The sequence below is a fragment of the Phalaenopsis equestris genome, unplaced genomic scaffold (assembly GCF_001263595.1).
Source record: "Phalaenopsis equestris unplaced genomic scaffold, ASM126359v1 Scaffold001123, whole genome shotgun sequence".
Lineage (NCBI taxonomy): Eukaryota > Viridiplantae > Streptophyta > Magnoliopsida > Asparagales > Orchidaceae > Phalaenopsis > Phalaenopsis equestris.
In genome coordinates, this window is record NW_018165562.1 from 86,345 (window position 1) to 103,198 (window position 16,854).

Consider the following 16,854-nt stretch of genomic DNA (forward strand, 5'->3'; position numbering starts at 1 on the left):
GTTATTGGAGTGGAACCGCAGATGTTATGCCTCAATAACCCCTCAATAATCCCTCAACAACCCTCACAAATAACCTCCACAGTTTCACTTTAATTTTTTTTTTAGCTGGGTCCAATATAACCTACATGGTGACATATTACTGGCTGACCACTGGCTGACTAAGAAGAACATAAAATTGATTATGGATAATTGCATTGAGACTGCACTTACTTTCAATACATTTTTTTCCCAAAAAATCTCGCCTTTAACAAAACAAACCCTAAAAAAATCCATTTTTATTTCAACAAAAAACAATGTTTACTTCTCAAAAATCGCTAAACCAGGGAGCAATCTCTTCAATCCATTTTCACGAAACCCTAAACAAAAACGTCTAATTTTTTTGTGGGGACTCTTGACGCAGCTCTATGTGCAGCGGAGGTTATCCTGAGTTATTTTCAGGTTATTTCTGGGTTATTTTTAATAATCCCGAAATAATTTAAAAATAACCCGCGGTTTCGGTTTTTATTTTTTGATTATTTCAGGATTATTGAAAATAACTCAGAAATAACCTGAAAATAACTCAAGAATAAAATCCGCCGCACCTAGAGCTATGTCAACACAAATGCCCTCAACTTATAAGAGAAGATTTTCTATACCAATGGTAAGAATTTCACTGTGAAGACTCTGGCCACACAAAAGACTTCATGAAATTTTTTCATACGGAGTACGTACGTAGCTCTGAGTGCGGATTTTCAGTAATATTCTGCCACGTGGAGGTTATTGTGTGACTATTGACGTGAAACCGTGAAGGTTATCGGGGGGTTATTGCGTGTGTTAATGTAATGGGTTATTGAAATGGAATTACAGAGGTTATTGGAGTGGAACCGCAGATGTTATGCCTCAATAACCTCTCAATAATCCCTCAACAATCCTCACAAATAACCTCCGCAGTTTCACTTTAATTTTTTTTAGCTGGGCCCGATATAACCCACATAGTGACATATTACTGGCTGACTAAGAAGAACATAAAATTGATTATGGATAATTGCATTGAGACTGCACTTACTTTCAATACATTTTTTTCCCAAAAAATCTCGCCTTTAACAAAACAAACCCTAAAAAAATCCATTTTTATTTCAACAAAAAACAATGTTTACTTCTCAAAAATTGCTAAATCAGGGAGTAATCTCTTCAATCCATTTCCACGAAACCCTAAACAAAAACGTCTAATTTTTCTGTGGGGACTCTTGACGCAGCTCTATGTGCAGCGGAGGTTATCCTGAGTTATTTTCAGGTTATTTCTGGGTTATTTTCAATAATCCCGAAATAATTCAAAAAAAAACTCGCGGTTTTTATTTTTTGATTATTTCAAAATTATTGAAAATAACTCAGAAATAACCTGAAAATAACTCAAGAATAAAATCCGTCGCACCTAGAGCTACTTCAACACAACTGAATGAGGGTTCTAACATCATGTAAAATGAACGAAGCTTTGATCGAAGCACCGCAGAGAATGGAGTGGAGGCAGGAGGCGGGAAGAAGGATTGGCGCGGGCCGGAGGCAGGAGAAGAGGACGCCGGAAGTGCAGACGGTGGAGCGCCGCGGTGGTTGCAGTCGAACGGAGACGTCATCGCGGGTGGCGGCTTCGAACGGGAGCGGGACGGGAGCCAACTATTCTGAAATATTTATTTTATTATTATTAAGTGAGTGGGTTCATTTCCCACGGCATTTCAAAATCCACCGCCCGCCCTACAATCTCCAAAACCCTAAACCCCATGCTCTCTCCCTCCCTTGACAATGGAGGAAGAAGATGATCTCTGGAAGCAATTCCTCGAACAAGACGACGACGTTGACGACCTCACCGTCCCCTCTCAGGTCCTCTCCGATTCCTACCTGATCGGCTTCGTGATCGCCAACATCGTCGGCCTCCGGTACTACTCCGGCACCATCAATGGCCGCGAGCTCGTGGGTCTCGTCCGGGAACCCCTAAACCCTTACGATTCCAACGCCATCAAGGTTCTCAACACCCGCACCGTTCAAGTCGGCCACATCGAGCGCACTGTTGCCGCCGTTCTCGCCCCTCTCCTCGACGCGCACATCATCTCCGCCGTTGAGGCCATCGTTCCCAAGCCCCCGCGTAACGGCAGAAACCCTTACCGTCTTCCCTGTCAAATCCACATATTCGCTCTCCCCAACGCCATACCTACTGTTCAATGCGCTATTGAGGATGGCGGTCTTCATCTTTTCACTCCCGATGACCACGAGTTCACCCTCTCTGAGTCTGCCATTGTTAAGGAGTCCGCATATAGCAACGCTTCCAAGGAGCGGAGAAGGATTGATGAGATATTTGCACTTGTGGGGAAGGAGAGGAAGGGGATTGAGCGTCTTGAGCCTCCGAAGGATGTGATATTAACGGAGTTGTTCGATCACCAGAAGGAAGGGCTGGGGTGGTTGGTGCACAGGGAGAATTCAAAGGATCTGCCATTGTTTTGGAAGGAGAAGAATGGGGGTTTTCTGAATGTGTTGACAAATCACTTAACGAATGAGCGGCCAGAGCCTCTTAGGGGTGGAATGTTCGCTGATGACATGGGATTGGGTAAAACCCTCACTCTGTTATCCTTGATTGCTTCTGCTAAAGCGGGTGCTAGTGTTTCTTATGCCATGGTAGATGATGTTGGAACATCTTCTGGTACGAGGAAGCGCAGGTCTGGTAACAAAAGGGCCGTGGGTTCTAGGAAGAAATTGAAAGCTGATGTTGACGAGCTTTTGGGCACCAAAACAACATTAGTTGTTTGCCCATCATCGGTACTTACGACATGGATAACTCAACTGGAGCAGCACACTAGAGCTGGTAGCTTACAGGTGTATTTGTACCATGGGGAGCGCATAAAGGAGGTGAAGTTTCTCCTGAGACATGATATTTTGCTGACAACTTACAAAACTTTAGCTTTGGAGTTTAGCTCCCCACAGTCCCCGCTTAAGGAGATAGAGTGGGCGAGAGTTATTTTGGATGAGGCCCATGTTATTAAGAATTTTGGATCACAACAAACTAAAGCAGTTGTTGAGTTGAAGGCGCAGAGGAGGTGGGTGGTAACAGGAACTCCAATACAGAATAGTTCCTTTGATTTGTTTTCTCTTATGGCCTTCTTAAGATTTCAGCCATTCTCAATTAAGAGCTATTGGCAGAGTCTTATCCAACGACCGCTGGATCAAGGGTGCAATAGTGGAATATCACGCTTGCAGGTATGAGAACTTTGATCATCAGCTGTTCTTTCAGTGTTTCTTTTTTTCTTCTTCTTATTCTTCTCTCTTTTTGATATAATCTGGTGGTTAACCGGAGAAACAACTAATGGATTACCCAATGTCTATGTGGAACACAGAAATTGATTTCATGTTACTAGCAATAATGCCAGAAATGGCGTGCTTCATTTGTTTTACCAATCTGTCTTTCTTAGTGTTATGCCTATATATACTTGGATTTCAATGTCTAATATTGCAGCTGTCAGCGACCAGAGGATTTTGGTTCCAAATAGTTTGGATAATGTTAATGATGATGAAGGCATGTATTGATTTCCATAAAAAAAAACCAAAATCCACTTGAAGCACACTTTTTTTTGATAGGCCTGATTAGTACATGAATTAGTTTTTGCTTTGGCCTCCCATGGAAGGTTTCCTATTTAGAGTAGTATCTTCTCACGTTAGGTGGATGATGTTTAGACATGAGAGTGTATTTGGATTTGATCCCACATAGGATAATTGAGAACTGTATTGATTTAGAAATATTAAATAGTTGATCGTCGCCTATAGGCATGGGTTTCTGGAATACAGGTTGGATCAAGGTTTTGAAAATAAAATCGAACATAAACGGAAAGAAGTATAGGTTCATGGTTCAAAGATTCAATTGATATTGAATTAAGGTTGAATCTCATGATTTAATAAGCTTTAAAATTATTTTAATATGATTTAAAGGATATAATGATGATGGAATAATATTTTCACCAATTTAAAATACAATAAATTAAATCAAGATACTTTGTCATTAAATATTTTGAAGATGTCTCTAAATCATACTTTTGGGACATGATATTTTAAATATTTCATCTATATATAGTTATAGATTTATACAAATACTTGCAAAAATATATGAACACTTGCACTAGATTGGAATGTTAATATCAACTAAAATTAAAGCAATTTCACCAATTAGTTTTATAATGAAATGTTTTATTTTTAGCTATCAGATCAAAATTAAAGAGCCATAAATTGATCAATATTAAAATCAAACTGATTAATTGGTTCCTCTGGTAAACTAAATGTTTAGATTATGTTGTGAAAAATAATTTTGGAACTAGACTAAACCAGTTGAAGGTAGGGGAGTGAAGCTTGAGCGAGCATTTTTTTTTTTCATGTTCAACTCCCTCGAAAATTTTTAGCTCAAAAGAAGCTTGTATTCGAAATGACTTTTGAATAACATGTTCGTGTTTGACTCAATTTGAATTTGTTTGTTCGCTTCAGCTTGTTTTAAGCTCAAAATTAGGATGAATTATTTAAAAATTAATAGAGTTTAACATTTATAAATACAAAAAAAATATAATATAAAAATATTATAACAATATTATTTAATTAATTTGAGCTAAAATGAGCGAAACACAATCGAACAAAGTTTGTTCGTATTCAACTTGTTTATAAATTGAGCTTAAAAAAATTATTTATGTTTAAATCGTTTACTTAGCAAATAAATCGAATAAGATCTATTTAGCAAACCAAACACGGAGCTATTCATGAACAATGAGCTTTTTTGATAGCCCTACTCGGAGGATCAGTTCATAATTGAACCAGTCAGATCGGCTAGTTCGTTATGGTATTTAAAACCAGTGGGCTTGATCATTAGTTTATCTAGCTCAACTTTGATCACCTTTTGGTTTATCATCCTTGCAGATGATCTTACCATCTTTTAGCTATTCGGGTGATAGGCACAACAAGCACAACAAAGTTGAGATAAAGCCAATGATGATAAGGAGGATTGAGAGCCCTAGTTTTATTGGTGTTCCCTGTGTTGTATTATACTGTGATTTCAGTTCATGGACTACTTGTCATGCAATTTAAAAGATTAAGAATGGCATTACCTTCATTAACTTAAGGTCCTCGCACTTCGGTAGAAAATCTGGATAAAATTAATTATTCTTCCAAACATGGCAAACGATCTTGTGAAGCTAGCTGCTTCACTTTATCAGGTTAAAGATACCCTGTAGTTTTTTCTTTTTTTTTTAATTCCCCTGGAGGGGACAACTGTCATGATTTTGGGAGTTTTTTTTTAATATTTTTGTGGACTGAATTTGAGAATTTAATTGGGGTTTATAGTTGAGGTAATTGATTATTGGGATGGCTTGTTTGTAATTTTATACGTTTCACTAAGGCATGTGAACAGGAAGAAAGCTTAATTTTTGTACTGATAAATAGGTAAAAGCATTGTAAAACAAAAGGGGGTATTTGCATACATACCACAAAGTTCTTTATTTACATATCTAACGCCTAAACATGCATATTTGCATGCATGTCACTCAAATATTTAACATCATATCATAAATACCATCACTATCTTTTTTAAAGTGAAATACACATTTTTATGCATAAGTTTATAACACCAAGGTGTTATAATTGTAAATATTGAAATTTGGCTGTTAGATTTGTAAATACATAAGAATCGTATGGTATATATGTAAATTTCCCCAACAAAAATGCCCGACTTACTTGTGGTCATCTATAGTTCAATATTAGCTTTGGAATGTTTTTAATGAAAATTATGGTAAATATTGTTTTCGAAAAATTCTTGTACCATCCAATCAAAGTAGGGGAATGTAGTTTTACCTGTCCTAAGCTGGAACATTGGAAAATGCGGTATCTTCCTATATTATCTTAAGCGCAGGTGAGAGGACAAAGAACTAGATTTAAAGTAACCTAATTTTAGGTAGAACATGGTTACCTTTGCTTTATTTTGGGTTATGTTAAGATAGCATTCTTTCGAAAAATCAGGTGATGCCAGGATGGTAAACCATGGTCAGGTAAGAAAAATATACACCTCATGTCAAAAGAACTATATGTGAATGTACATCAGTATCTATCTTTTGCATTTTTATAACAACTAAAGCTGTTTTAAGCTAAATCATGAGTATAATGCATTGGGAGTAGAGGTGTAACTGAGCCAAGCCAACTCGTGCGCCGGCTTGGGCTCGGCTCATGAGCTGAGCTAGATGCTAACGAGCTAAAGCTCAAGCTTGCCCCGATTCAATTCGTTTGCTCGTGATCTCACTCATTTAAAAAATAATTAATAGAAAATATATTCAAAATATATTAAAATTCAAGATTTTATTTTTTACATCATTAAAAACATTAAAAATGTGATATTTTACATTTTTTATCAAGTGGTTTCCTATTGTTGTCATCTAATTTTTCTTTCTGTTTATAATTTTATTATAACACTAGTTTAAGTTAATATTATTTTTTCTCTTTCACAATAAACAAGCTGGCTTGTGGGGGGCTCGAACTCATAGCATTAAGACCAAGCTCGTATCCGATTAATTACAAGCTCATTCTTAAGTCAAGGGTCACTCGAACTTGACTTGACTCTTTGCACCGCTAGTTGGGAATTTCTTGTTTGTGTTATACTCTTAGAAAGAGTGGAATTCAAGGAAGAAGGTGTGATAGGATTTGTATTCATGTCACTTTGAGATATTGCTTATATTTGTTCCGAAACGATTCAAAACTAGAAACTAGATAGAACAAGATGCGCAGTATAACCAGTTTAACTTAATCAGACTAATTTCATATCTTCTCTGCCATTAATCAATAGAAGTTTCAATTTTCTACCTGGATGATCAGACTGTCGAACTTTGTTGGACCCTGGGGCTTGTTACTTTAGATAGTGATGCAAGTAAATACCACCCAAATCTTTCATATCACAAAAAAATACCACTATTTTTAAACTTTTAAAATATAAAATACCATTTTCATGCATACGTAAAGTGGAATGTAAAATTAAATTTTAGGTGTTAGATATGTAAATAGATAGGAATTGAGTGGTGTTATGCAAATCTTCCTAAAATTTTCCTCGTTTTTTTAAGGTAGTTTAGAATAAAGATTGCCTTTTAACCAATATAATTTTATGCATCTCTTCATTTTTTTTTTAGGCCTTGATGGCCGGCATTTCTTTGAGGAGAATGAAAGGAACAAATAATGGAAGTGACAGCTTAGTTCTACTGCCACCAAAAACTGTTGAAACTTATCTTGTGGAACTCACTTCCGAAGAACGAGAGCAATACGAGAAGATGGAATCAGAGGCGAAAAGTACACTGAAGGAGTATATCAATGATGACGCCGTATTGCGCAATTATTCTACTGTACTGCACATTATATTGAGGCTTCGGCAGATCTGTAATAATGTGGCATTGTGCCCCTCAGACCTCAAATCACTACTCTCATCTAACAGTCTTGAAGGTATGACATTTACCCTTAAAAAAAAAGAAAATTTACTTTTATCGTTGATTATTATGTGTTTTATATTTAATGGGGATACCTTCTCTCTGTTTGATTTGTTTATTATAAACAAATGAAGCCTATGAACAGTTGCTAGACAGTTCCTTTTGGAAATTTACAAAGGCAGTACGCTGATCTTATGTATTTACACATCTCACCTCTAAGCTTTCATATATACATACACATCACTTTGGTGTTTTATACCTATGCATGAAAAGGTGCATTTCACTTTTAAAATGTGGTAGTGTTGCCTTTTTAATGTGATATTATAGATTTAATTATGTGTGTAAATATAAAAGTTTAGGTGTATGGCATGTAAATACATAGGAATTTTGTGCTATGTTTATAAATTCCTCTATATTTTAAATTATTTTTATTAAAATTGAAATTTGAGTATGTTGTTATGTTTTCATTGAGATAAAAGAATGGTTTAAACATACATCAAATACCGTTTGACACACCGGACATTAAGATACATAATGTATGATTTTTTTTCTTAATATATGAGTTATTAAAACAAATGAAATTATATTACAATTACGATATAGTTTTCTTTTATTCATCATATCATCACCACATCGTCATATCATCAAATCATCACATAATCATCATCATTATAAACATCATCATGAATAGGATCAAAACTCATCTATTTTATTTATTTATTTTTTCAATATTTATAATTTTGTATAAAATGATTCTTAATTATTTGGACTTAAATATTTCTTTTTTTCCATTAAAAAGTCTTGATTTTGTCTTTTAAGATAGCGAAGAATTATGGCTACATATATTTAAAAATACATTTTCAAACATTAAGCCTTTCTTTTTTTTATTTTTATGATAGGTCTTAGATGAAGAAAATAAACAAAAATATTTTGCAGTTAATTTTGACCTGTAAAAGTTTGTGGTAAATGTACAATGGTTGATTGTTTCATTGAAAGTGTATTTAAAAATAAAAAAGATTGGAATTTTGAAATCAATGATTTGGATTCTTCATTAGCATGAGTTTTTAAAGTTAAGGGAATTAAAATTTATTTTATTTTATATTTTTGATTTCTTTGATTGGAAATTGTTGAACTTTTGGTCCAATCATAACAAAGAATTGAAGGCACACAGATCAAGATTTGTATCATTGGAACTGTTTATTTACAACCTTTTGGTAACAAAGGACTTTAGGCATATGGATTAGGGCTCTGTATTGCTGGATCAAGACATACCGATCGAAACTCTAATTTGCTAGATCTGCCTTTCTACGACCCTCAGATTGTAATCCTTATGCTTTTTTTATAGAATCGCCAATCCTTAATTTTTTTTTTCACTCATTGCTTTGATTTATTCATATTTTGTAATGCTTTTAAGAGTTTTATATATATCTCCTTTTTTGTACAAAAGAGGTGGACGAAATTTTTGAGGGTTTTTTTCATTAGTTATTTGTACATAGTATTAGAGCAAGGCTAGGGTGTTCCTTTCAACATTTGTTCTTATTAGTTGAGATTAGAGTTTTTACTTCCAACTTTTATTATTATTCTTTAAGGTTATGGTTTTCAATTTCAACTTTATCCCTCTTGTCGAATTCTTCTTTTTCCCACGGTGCCTGGATTTTTTTGCTTCTCTTCAAACGAGTCAATCGTGATTAATGGTGAAAATAATACCAAAGAAAAATGTCAAATATTTCAAGTATCTTATTGCTTGAATTGAAGAAATTGCCTTCAATGAACCCAAATTGTAAAAGCCTTTTTAAAGAGAAAGAAAAAGATCCAACATCTTGTGGATTTACTTATGGAGCCTAGAAACCCAAAGTTTTTACTTTGGGAAGAAATTGATTCGATTATCATGACATGATTGTTGAACATCATGCTAGCTGAGATTAGTAGACCTTTTATGTTTTTCTCCACCTCAAAAGAGGTTAGGGATGCAGTTACACAAACCTATTTAAAGGTGAATGATGATATGCCCATCTAATCAAGATAAAGCTCGTCACTACCAAATAAGGTAAAGTTCCTATCATCAAATACTTTTACACAATGAAGATTTATTGGTTAGAGCTGGACTACAACCAAGATCTTAAGATGTCCTGCTGTGAGGATGCATCGATCCTTACAAAATTCGAGCGATAGAGGATCTTTGAGTTTTTGGCAGGACTCAAGAACGAGTGAATATAAGAAGGATATATATAAATTTTTATTATAATTGCATATCTGATGCATGTCTGTGTCATATATTTTTACTAATATAAGTAACCCGTGTCCGTTGTCGTGTCCCCGTATCGGCATCCATGCAACATAGAGGTGAAGATAGCAGAGAATATACATTCTTCATAGAATAAAATCTGTGAATTTACAATCTCTTTAAATTGCTAATCCTAATCTCTTCTTGCAATATTACAATGTTTTATTGCTTTATTTTTCTTGCATCATTTTGCCTTCAGTAATTGGGCTTCTAGTTCAGGAATTCTCATCAAATTTTGATCAGAATGAGTTTCAAAACCCTTTAGATTTATCTTGAGATGAGTGAAATCTATGCTTGATTGATTTCCCATATGTTGCACTTATCTCAACGCAAATCCAAGAATTTTAAAATCCATCTTGATCATCTTTTGACGAGAGTATTCTCTGTTTTTTTTTTCCTTCTAGTACAATACTTCTAATCAATTGATAATTGTGTTACGCCTTATTACTCTCTTTTTTTCCCCTCAAATTGTAGATGTTTCCAAAAACCCAGAGCTGCTGAAGAAACTGACCTTAATGTTAGCAGATGGAGATGATTTTGACTGCCCTGTTTGCCTTTCACCCCCCAAAAAAACCATTATTACATGCTGTGCCCATATCTTCTGCCAAACCTGCATACTGAAAGCCCTCAAAACTCTCAATCCTCGCTGCCCGTTATGCCGGGAACCCTTATCCGAAACCAAACTTTTCTTAGCTCCGCCGCCAAAACCATCCGACGAGAATCCCACAACAAACTTCTCAGGCTCGCCCATCTCATCCAAAGCATCGGCATTGCTGAACCTCCTCCATGAATCCAAGAAGCAAAATGAATCAACGAAATCCGTTGTCTTCTCGCAATTCCGAAAGATGCTGATCTTGTTAGAAGAGCCATTAAAGGCCGCCGGTTTTGGCATCCTACGTTTAGATGGCTCGATGAGCACAAAAAAGAGGGCGGCGGTGATCAAGGAGTTTGGGTCGGATCAACCGAATGCTCCAACAGTCTTGTTAGCCAGCCTCAAAGCCGCCGGTGCAGGACTAAATCTCTCGGCGGCGTCGAGAGTCTATTTGGTGGAGCCATGGTGGAACCCGGCAGCGGAGGAGCAGGCGATGGATAGGGTTCATAGAATTGGGCAGAAGGAAGAGGTGAAGGTTGTGAGGCTGATTGTGAAGGATAGTATTGAGGAAAGGATTTTGGTGATACAGGAGAGGAAGAAGAAGCTCGCCGGAGGTCTGTTTGGGAAGAAAGCTGCCAAGCTGCAGAGGGAAATGCGTGTTGATGATATTCACGCCATGCTTCGCCTGTAAGTTCTTGCGAAATTTACATTCCTACCACACAATTCTTATGTATTTTTACATATCTCACACCTAAACTTTTGTAGTTACACATATACATATATTAGTGCTAATGCTATATGTACATTTATATGATAGTTTAGGTGTGAGGTATGCATGCATAAGAATTTTGTGCTATTTAGATAAATGCCCCTGATTTTTGGAAGAAAGCTTGATCCCCTTTTTTTTGGCTGGTTTTGGTATTTTGTGCATCTAAATGTTAGTATTATTTATATGTTAATGCTGCAAATTTGGAGAGGATTAGTTTTTTTCTGGAAAATTTACATGAACGCCACTCAATTCTTATGTATTTACATATCTTACCCTTAATCATGAATTTTTACATATATGCCACCTTAACTATGCATGGAAGGTTGTATTTCATGTAGTGATGAAATGATGTTTTTGATGTGATATGAATTGAATGATTTGGGTGGTATAAATGTTAAAAAGAAGAAGAAGGAGAAGCAAAGTTTAGGGGTTAGATACATAAATAGATGGGAATTGGATGGTATATATGTAAATGCCTCTAGGATTGTTCTTCTGGCTTTATTTTCAGAGAAGCAGCAGGTAGTGCTATTGGTGTCTTTTATTTATTTTAGTATTGAAATGTTTGGGTGGGATGTATCGATTAATTAATTCCTATTTTGTTGCATCAATCTCAAAACAAATTTAAGGGCTACAAAAATTGTCATGATTAAATTTTTTATTTGGATATTCTCCGGTCGTTTTTTTTTTTTTTGTTTTTTGGAAAAAAATATTACATTAGGACTCTGCACGTAGAGTTATGTACAGAGTCTAATGAAATCACGTCACACGTAGAGGAAAAAAAAAAAAAAACAGCCCGGTGACGGGAATATTCCCCGTGTTATTCATGTGTTGTTGTATGTTATTCAAGTGTTATTGTGTTATTATAATATCAGTAATATTCCCAGAACATAATAACACTTGAATAAAATAAAATAACACTTGAATAACACGGGGATAATATTCCCTTGTGTTATTATGTTTTGTGATTTCATTGGACTCTGCACGTAACTCTACGTGTGGAGTTCTGAGCGGAGAATAATTAAATTTTGGGAACTTTACATGCATACCACACAATTCTTATGTATTTATATAGCTAACACCTAAATTTTGATATTTATAGTTATAACATTTTGTGACGAACATACGCTTGCAAAGATGTATTTCGCTTTAGAAGTTAAAAACAGTGGCATTTTTTTAGGTACTATAAAAAATTTGATGTAAAAAACATAAATACATGAGAAATGTGTGATATGTTTGTAAATTATTATTATTATTATTAGATATTTACATACCGATCAACCGAAACAGCGATATTTACAAATCAAGCATCCGCGTGCATCAGCCCAACCGAAACAGCGATATTTACAAATCAAGCATCCGCGTGCATCAGCGTGAGATGCATTATTTGATAAAAATGAAAAATACAGGATGAGACTTTTTCATGATTAGGGGGAATATGAAAAAGAAAAAAGAAAGGAAAATGGTTGTTTTGTAAACAATCGGAAAAAGGAGCCATTTATATATAGGACCACCCAATTGGTATGTATTTACATCTCTAACCCTTAAAGTTTACTTTTTTTTACATTTATGCAAATCAAATCTTTCCTATCACATCAAAACAATCATCCTTTTAAATAATACAAAGCATGAAAAAATATGAAATAATAGTCAAATGTGCTCTAAGGAGGTATTGGATTATGTGAATTTAGATAATAATAAGGGATTTGCATAAATATCATATAATTCATATGTAATTACATATCTAAAATCTGAACATTACTTTTTCACATTTATACCTAATTTACTGGACTTTTTAAGATAAATGAAAAAAAAAAATACCTACTACTTTCAAACACACTACTTTTGTGACAATAACTATAGTACTATGAAAAGGAGTGATCCCAAGAAACTCAACTTATCTGCTACATAGTGGTTGAGGGTTTAGCTTTCAACATTAAAGTTGTGAGTTTGAATAGTGCATACTGTCTTTTTGGACCAAATCTCAAGGGGTCCAAATCTAGTTAAAAAGTAACATTTCTATCCAATTAGAAAATAAAAGTTTAATATTACAGGTTCATAAATATCAAATGGGGGTTAATTTATAAATATCAGTGTTTCAGGTGATTTGTATGTAAATATCCCTTCTAGTAACATTATAAAGGCCCTTGTATTGAGTAAACAAAAAGTTCCCTTGTGAATCAGGAGAAAATATTACATCAGAAGTCCTGATGTAGTTTCAAGTGTGGATGATAGTATTTAAGTGCTATTAGAACTATTGTGATGTTATTTTACCAAAATAAAACTATAATACTATCAATAACACCTCAAATAACATTATCTGCACCTAGCCTGGATGTAAGTTATCCGAATATATTATTTTTCGTGAATCAGACACCATCAACTATTCTAGCTTAAAAGACGAAAAAAAAAACGAAAAATTTAATTAGTGCCTATAATTAAAAAAAAAAAGAATAAAAATTTATTTCTTCTATTGGTGTACATACAAAATAATGATAGAAAGAAATGGAGTATATGACATTCCAAAAAAAAAGCATTTTTTACAAAATAAAACTAACTTCTTCCTCAAATTGAATAATAAAGGTTATAAGAAGTGGGATAATTACATATAGACAACCTGAAACATTGATATTTACAAACTAACTGACCAATTGATTTTTTTTTTGAACTATCGTGTGCCATAATTAAACTATTGGGAATTCGATAAAAATAAAGGGCTTTATTATGGCCTTTGATATTTGAGTGAGAATTCGAGAGATGGATAAAACAGGACGGTAGATTTGTAAATAGCAAGTTTCGGGTGCTCTATTTATGTAATTGCCCAAAAAATAAAATTGAATAAATGCGATAAGAAGAAAAAGTGCAGTTAGATAAAAATATAAAACCAAAGAAAACTTATGAATGAAGCAATTAAAAATTTTGCAAAAAAGGAAATTTTCAATATTAGTCTTCCAAACATTAAACAAGAAAAAGCTCATGCAGCATGAATTAATTAAGGCATGTCTACATAAATACATGATTCTTATGTATTTATATATCTAACATCCAAACTTTGCTCTTTTACATTTATACCTCCTAAGTCTTTAATATCAGATAAGAAATACCACTATGTTAACTTTTAAAAAGTTCGCTACAATTTCTCATGCACGGGTAGAGCGGCATATATGTAAAAATAGAAAAGTTCAGGTGTTAGACATGCAAATACATAAGAATTGAGTGGGCTGCATGTAAATCTTCCATGAATAAAATGATGGATTAATGAAATCGACAGTGAGTAATTAGGATAAAACAGATAATAAAAAGGACGAATTTTTATAGTTAAAACCACAAGAGAGAAAATTATGATAAACAAACTCAGCATAAAAGTGCAAAATTCTATCAAAAATTAAATCCACTTTTAAATAACACAGCTTGCATGAAAAATTAAACAGCTTGTGAAGAAAGGAGCAGTATTTTTCAAACCTGTGTCGCCATCTCGAATCAAGCGAAATCCGCCAAAATCTGAGAAAATTGTGCCTTACTCAAAAAGATCGAAACTGGATTACCCGGCGAAGGCGGATTCTGAGTCAACAAAGTTATATGAGGCCCAGCTTTCCTGCAAGCAGCTTCGTCTGATGCCAATAAGATTTCGACATGCTCGAGGCCGAGCTGCCTTCGAATCAAATCCGTGTTCTCACAAAGAACCTCCATTTCATCGAACGGCAGCTTCAGATCAAGGGCGTGAACGCCAACCGACATGCTCGAGGCCGAGCTGCCTTCGAATCAAATCTGTGTTCTCACGAAGAACCTCCATTTCATCGAACGGCAGCTTTAGATCAAGGGCATGAACGCCGACAAACGCCAACCTGCGACACATCGTCCATCTTGAACTTAATAAAAGACATGCAAAGTTTCTGTATCTGTTTAATGTTCATATCTTTCCCAAGAGAACCTTCCTTCAGTTCTTCCAATATTTCCTTCTCAGATTTAAAAGAACCTGTTTCTCTGTCAAATTTTCTTTGAAGTATTTTTAAGCATTCTTCTTTCCAACCATCATATTGCCCATTAACATAAATAAGACCTACAGAAAAAATGTTATCTTCTGATTGTAAAGTTGTAGTCCCCTTCTTATTCTTCTTGGGACCTGATTGTTGTTTCTGAAGCAGTTTTCTCATTAAAATAATTGAATCCTGCAAATATTTGTTAGCTCTCTGTAAAGTGAGATCCGGCGAAGCTGCCGAAGGCCAACCAGCATTTATCACAAAACCATCCTTCTTTAAGAGAAATCTCCACGCGAATTCCGCGTAATGCGGGCATATAGGGGCAATAAGTCGTGTTTGGACGTCGATAAACCGCAATAATAAATCATGATTCATGCCAATTGATCCACAAGAAACTCGGTACTCATCTCGAGCGGCCTGTAAGTCGTAAAAACCTGTTTTTAGAGCATTTCTGAACATATAATCTGCGTAGTTTTGTTCGGTTGAACTAATAGCAATGTTTATCTCATTGTCAAATGCACGATCAGCATAGGTAGACGGCGGCCCAGCCCGGAGAGACGAATCGGCAGCCAATACTTCTTCGATCCACGAAATCTCTTTGGTCAGCCTCAATATAGCAGCATTCGCGGTTTCGAAGACGAAGTTTGCATCATCCATAGTATCCCCAGCATCGGCGAGTGAAAATCGAGTCGCATCGGTAGAAAATTCCTCGATTGCCTGCCGGAGAGTTCTGAAATTTCCGGTGGACTTCGACATCTTCTCAGAATTGAGCATCATGTGCCCGTTGCAGCGGAATCCACACGGCCAATAATGGCGGGGTACGAGAGCTGTGTGGTTATAAATGCAAAATGTGAGATGATTCTGAATCAAATCTTTGCCCGATACGCGAAGATCAAAAGGGTACCAATATTCAAACTCTTGCTTCATTTGGTGAAGAATGGAAGATGAAATATCGGATGATGGCCACTTCCCGCCACAGAAAATGTAATCCCAAACTTCGTCGGTCATCTGTTCGGGCTTAACAGATGAGGAAACCGAACCATACAAATCACCATTTTGTAGAAGGTGAGCAATGGTGTAATATGCCATGTAGAAAGTTGAATCAGACAATGACTCAACGAGGAACTGTTCGTCCCAAGGAAGACGAGTACCGAGTCCAAACGACCTCGAACAAGCCCACTGATTCAACCAACTCAGTGTATGCTCGAAACAGTGACGAGTTTCTTCAGAGTAGAGCTTCATACTCGACAAACAATCTTCTGCCTTCTTCTTCCACTCCTCCTCGCCATACGTAATGTACCACTGATCTGTTAAAGCCACCACACATTCATCGCCGGATCTTGACATGACCTTTTTCTCTGGCTCGCTGTAAACAACTGCTTGTCCGGTTTCAATAAGTAAGTTTTTTATTACCGGCTTTGCCTCCTGAACCTTCATCCCTTTGAATTCACCCACAAGCATTTTTCCATCAGTGAAACCCTTCAAATATGTCAATCTCTTCGCCTCCACAAGCTTTTCTTTGTCATTTTGGCTCTTTATTTTCAAATCATGGCATACTTTCTCCGCCGATTTGTCGCCAAACTCTGGAATATTAATAATAGGAATGATCTCAAAGGGAAGAACCCACTCATCCTTAACTCCAAACTTCAATCTCAATCCTTCTTTTGATTTCAAATCCTTCAATGCCATGTAGTCGTCCGGCGAGTCGCTCGGCACGCTCGTCACAATTCCCGTACCCTTATCTGTTAAGATTGTAAGCATGGGAAGAGCGCATA

General features: G+C 35.6%; 2 protein-coding genes across 2 annotated transcripts in view; one reads left to right on the plus strand and one right to left on the minus strand.

Moving 5' to 3' along the window:
- The first annotated feature begins 1,444 nt into the window (after positions 1–1,444).
- Positions 1,445–11,484, plus strand: LOC110033286 (putative SWI/SNF-related matrix-associated actin-dependent regulator of chromatin subfamily A member 3-like 1). The gene is made up of 3 exons (XM_020737212.1): positions 1,445–3,222; positions 7,167–7,473; positions 10,216–11,484. The coding sequence occupies exons 1-3, from the start codon at positions 1,777–1,779 to the stop codon at positions 11,022–11,024; spliced, it is 2,562 nt and encodes an 853-aa protein (XP_020592871.1). The 5' UTR covers positions 1,445–1,776; the 3' UTR covers positions 11,025–11,484.
- A 2,913-nt stretch (positions 11,485–14,397) lies between these two features.
- LOC110033283 (leucine--tRNA ligase, cytoplasmic) overlaps positions 14,398–16,854 on the minus strand; it is a 5,571-nt gene continuing 3,114 nt past the window's right edge. Inside the window, exons 2-3 of the mRNA XM_020737209.1 lie at positions 14,946–16,854; positions 14,398–14,832 (exon numbers count right to left, since the gene is read on the minus strand). The exon at positions 14,946–16,854 is cut by the window's right edge and continues 1,157 nt beyond it. Of these exons, the coding sequence (XP_020592868.1) occupies positions 14,580–14,832; positions 14,946–16,854 (2,162 nt within the window). The 3' untranslated portion in view covers positions 14,398–14,579. The remainder of the gene's footprint in view (positions 14,833–14,945) is intronic.

Bases quoted from the DNA above. Each gene is read 5' to 3' on its own strand.
- LOC110033286 (XM_020737212.1), top strand. From the start codon at position 1,777: ATGGAGGAAGAAGATGATCTCTGGAAGCAATTCCTCGAACAAGACGAC. The intron at 3,223-7,166 runs GTATGAGAACTT...TTTTTTTTTTAG, and splicing joins GTGGAATATCACGCTTGCAG to GCCTTGATGGCCGGCATTTC. The intron at 7,474-10,215 runs GTATGACATTTA...CTCAAATTGTAG, and splicing joins CTCATCTAACAGTCTTGAAG to ATGTTTCCAAAAACCCAGAG.